The sequence below is a fragment of the Marmota marmota genome, unplaced genomic scaffold, assembly GCF_001458135.2.
Source record: "Marmota marmota marmota unplaced genomic scaffold, marMar, whole genome shotgun sequence".
Taxonomy (NCBI): Eukaryota; Metazoa; Chordata; class Mammalia; order Rodentia; family Sciuridae; genus Marmota; species Marmota marmota.
Window position 1 is genome coordinate 3,196,356 of NW_026000001.1, and position 3,286 is coordinate 3,199,641.

At 61.5% G+C, this 3,286-nt stretch overlaps 1 protein-coding gene across 1 annotated transcript in view; it reads left to right on the forward strand.

Annotated features, from left to right (window-relative positions):
- Positions 1 to 3,207: 3,207 nt before the first annotated feature.
- Positions 3,208 to 3,286, forward strand: part of Ano1 (anoctamin 1) — a 108,484-nt gene continuing 108,405 nt past the window's right edge. The window contains 1 exon segment of the mRNA XM_048807613.1: positions 3,208 to 3,273. Within this exon segment, the coding sequence (XP_048663570.1) occupies positions 3,208 to 3,273 (66 nt within the window).

A 3,286-nucleotide genomic window follows, 5' to 3' on the forward strand; every position in this document is an offset into this window, starting at 1 on the left:
GTAAAGGGACCTCCGGAACCGTGACCGCGCCGTCCTCCCCAGGGGGGGGGGGGTCCTCACTGCATTGTGACTTTGTCATCAGGACCCCCGACCCGATGCGCACTTGTTAGACCCGTGGTGCCCCTGGAACAGCACGGTCCCGGGGCCATCTTGACCTATATCTGAGCCCCTCCCTCCTCCGTAAGCTATATATAAAATTCAGTTTTTAGAACGAGGAGGGTTATTTTTAGCTCTATCAGAAGAGTCAACAGAGACAGAACGGGAGATAAAGTATATTCTTAACTAAATCAGGGACTTGCTCTGCGCCCTCCCCACAACCGGGTCCCTCTGAAGCAGCCTCATTGTCATTGACCCCCGATTCCTCCGCCTCCGCTCCCTCGGCCTCCGCTCCCTCGGCCTCCTCTCCCTCGGGTCTTCCCGTGTTCATTGTCTGGGAGATCCAGCAGACATGGGCTGGGGCTGGGGCTGGGGCTCAGCCGCCTGCAGAGCGCTCGCCTGGCACACGTGAGGCCCTGGGTTCGACCCTCCACATACAAGTAAATAAATAGACCAAAGGAATCGTGAAAACTCTTTAAAAACAGAAAAGGAAAGAAGTCCCCGCAGTGAGACGTGTCAGGCTGCGGCCTGGGCTGGGAGGCCCAGGGGACTCCAGAAATGCAGAGGGAGCCCCCGAGTCCGGGCCCAGCCTCGCGCTCCCCGCTGTGTCCTGGGCCCTGCAGGAGCCCCTGGGGTGCCCACCGCTATCGACACTGACGGTCCAGAGTGTGTGACCAGAACCCAGAAGCCCGCTCGGAGGATTCAAGTCGAGCTGCGGTCACAGGAGAGCTGAATGGCACAAAAGAGAGGTGACAAGCCACGCTCAGCTCCCGCTGTTTGTCCTGGTCAAGCCCAAGCTGGGAACAGGGGAAGCCAGCCCCTCCCGCCCGCCCTCTGCCCCAGAGGACAGGACTACGGAGCTGGGGGCCCTGCAGGGTGGCCTCCAGCTCCTCTGCCCCTCAGCCTCTGTCGTCCAGGGGCAGGGACTGGTCTGGCTGCCCTGCTGCCGTCTCCCCTGTGCCCGTCCCAGGCCCAGCACACGAGGCCCCGGACACCTGGATGAGGGGTGTGCCCGCGGAGGCCTGGACGTCAGCCAGGGGGTCTCAGACCCGGGACGTCAGACTCAGGGACCCTGCGCAGCCGCAGCCTCTGGCACCCGGTCCCTGTGGGGTGCAGGAAGGGGGCGGGGGCCACTCTTCAGCGGGACTCCACTCCCCGGAGCAGCCCCTGCCTGCCGAGCCCACCTGCCGGGGAGCCCAGCTGAGCCGCGTCCAGCAGAGCTGTCCACAGAGTGTCCCACCAGAGTCCTCGGGTGCCGTGGACGTGCCAAGTGGACAGGGCGGTGCGGAGGGCAGCCTCCCCAGCAGGCCGGGGAGGTTGGCTTTTGTTCTGGTGGGGGGGCCAGAGCCTCTTCTCAGACCACGGGACTCCCCATCTGGGAAGATCTCCATTTATTTTAAGAAATGTCAAATATTTAAACCGTCACTGGATGGCTTAAAATAATTTCGGCTCTGATAATGAATTCACGGAGGACTTTTCTTCCCAGAATCTGCTAGGAGCGTGTCTCTGTCCTGTGCCATCAGTGGACTGAGACGCAGGGAAAGATCTAAGGCTAAGGCTGCAGAGTGGATGATGGTGGGCGACCCCTGATCGTCAGATCCCTTCATCTGACCTGTAGTCGAGATCTGCGTTTTATAAGTGGGGGAGGGGCTCACCAGACAGAGACTCCCCAAGAGAATGTGGGTGGTTCAGTGCAGCTCCCCTGTGTGTTTAGGAATTCTGGGGTCATGCGGGATAGAAAGCTCCATACCAGCTTCAGGTACAGCTAGATCCAGGAGCTCAATGTCTGTAACACTCCTTTCTCCATTTCTTCTCTGGGCTGTTCTTTGAATTGGGTCTACTCTTAAGAATGGGCAGTGGTTGCCATTTCTGAACCCTTATATTGATGGCAGAGGCAGGCCTGGGTGGGAGGTGCCGTTGTGGGCCTCGCTGCAGGGAATAGAAGTTCTCAGGGATGCAGACGAAAGGCACAGCCCCCGGCCTCTGCTGCGTGCACTCCCGGTGGACAGAGAGGCCCTGGGCCTCCAGCAGACAAGTCCAGGGTCGACTCTGATTATCTTACTCATCCTACAGCCATCCCTACGGGAGTCACCACGGTCAGCTATGACGAGCCACTCCTACACCACAGGGCGGCCAGGGGCAGCAGGGATCCCTCCAGGAACACCAGACACCCACAGTGGCCGTCCGGCAGCTTCTGGGCAGAGGCCCACTGAACCAGCCCCCCCCCCCAGGACTGGGCCTCCTCAAGGGGCATCTCAGACAGCGACCTACAGAACCCGAGGAGTCTCGTCCTGATGAGGGCCTGGCGGAATCCCGGGCATCTGCCCTCACCCTGCCACCACCCGCAGGCCAGGGCTCGGGGCCCCTTCCCAGTTTACAGATGAGGAGACTGAGGCTCAGAGCCTCCGTCCTTACTGGGGACCCCAAGTTCTAAGCCACCATTGTTCCAGTGTCCCGTCTGGGCTGTGTCTGCCACAGCGGTCACTCCACAGAGAAAGCCCGGCTCAGCTGGCTACCAGGACGGGGGCGGGGGGCGCCTCGCCTGAGCCTCCCTCGAGAGGGGAACCTGGCTCTCGATGGGCACCTCGATTCACACACGATGAGACTGGTCAGCTCCTCCTGCTGACCATGGGCTGGTGAGTGAGGACCCACAGGGCTTGCTCGGGGGGATGGGGGGAGACAGATGGCGGCAAGGACTTGGTGTGAAACCCCGGGCACCAAGGACCCCTGAGCATCTGAGTTGGAGGGAGCAAGGTGGACAAGTAAAGAGGGGACACTGTGCATGGCCGGCCAGGGGACGATCAGGCCAGGGGGACAGTCAGGCCAGGAGACAGTCAGGCCAGGGGGACAGTCAGGCCAGGGGGACGGTCAGGCCAGAGGGCATCACAGCCCCACTGGGCCCGGCTCAGCTCCATGCAGGCTCTTGAGCAAGTCCCTTCCCCTCCCTGAGCCTCCGTCCTCTCCTCCACACAAGGCAGGTGACAGAGTCAGCCCCTGAGGTGGTTGAGGAATGAACAGCCGCACACAAACCCCAGAGCTGTTCCTGGGACCTGGGCTGGCGGGGTCTGCTGCTAGGGTCAGGTGACTGTGGGGGTGAGTGTGGGGGTGGCCATGATGATGGTGGTGGAGATGGTGGAGATGGTGGAGGTGGTGCGGATGGAGGAGATGGTGGTGATGGTGGGGATGGTGG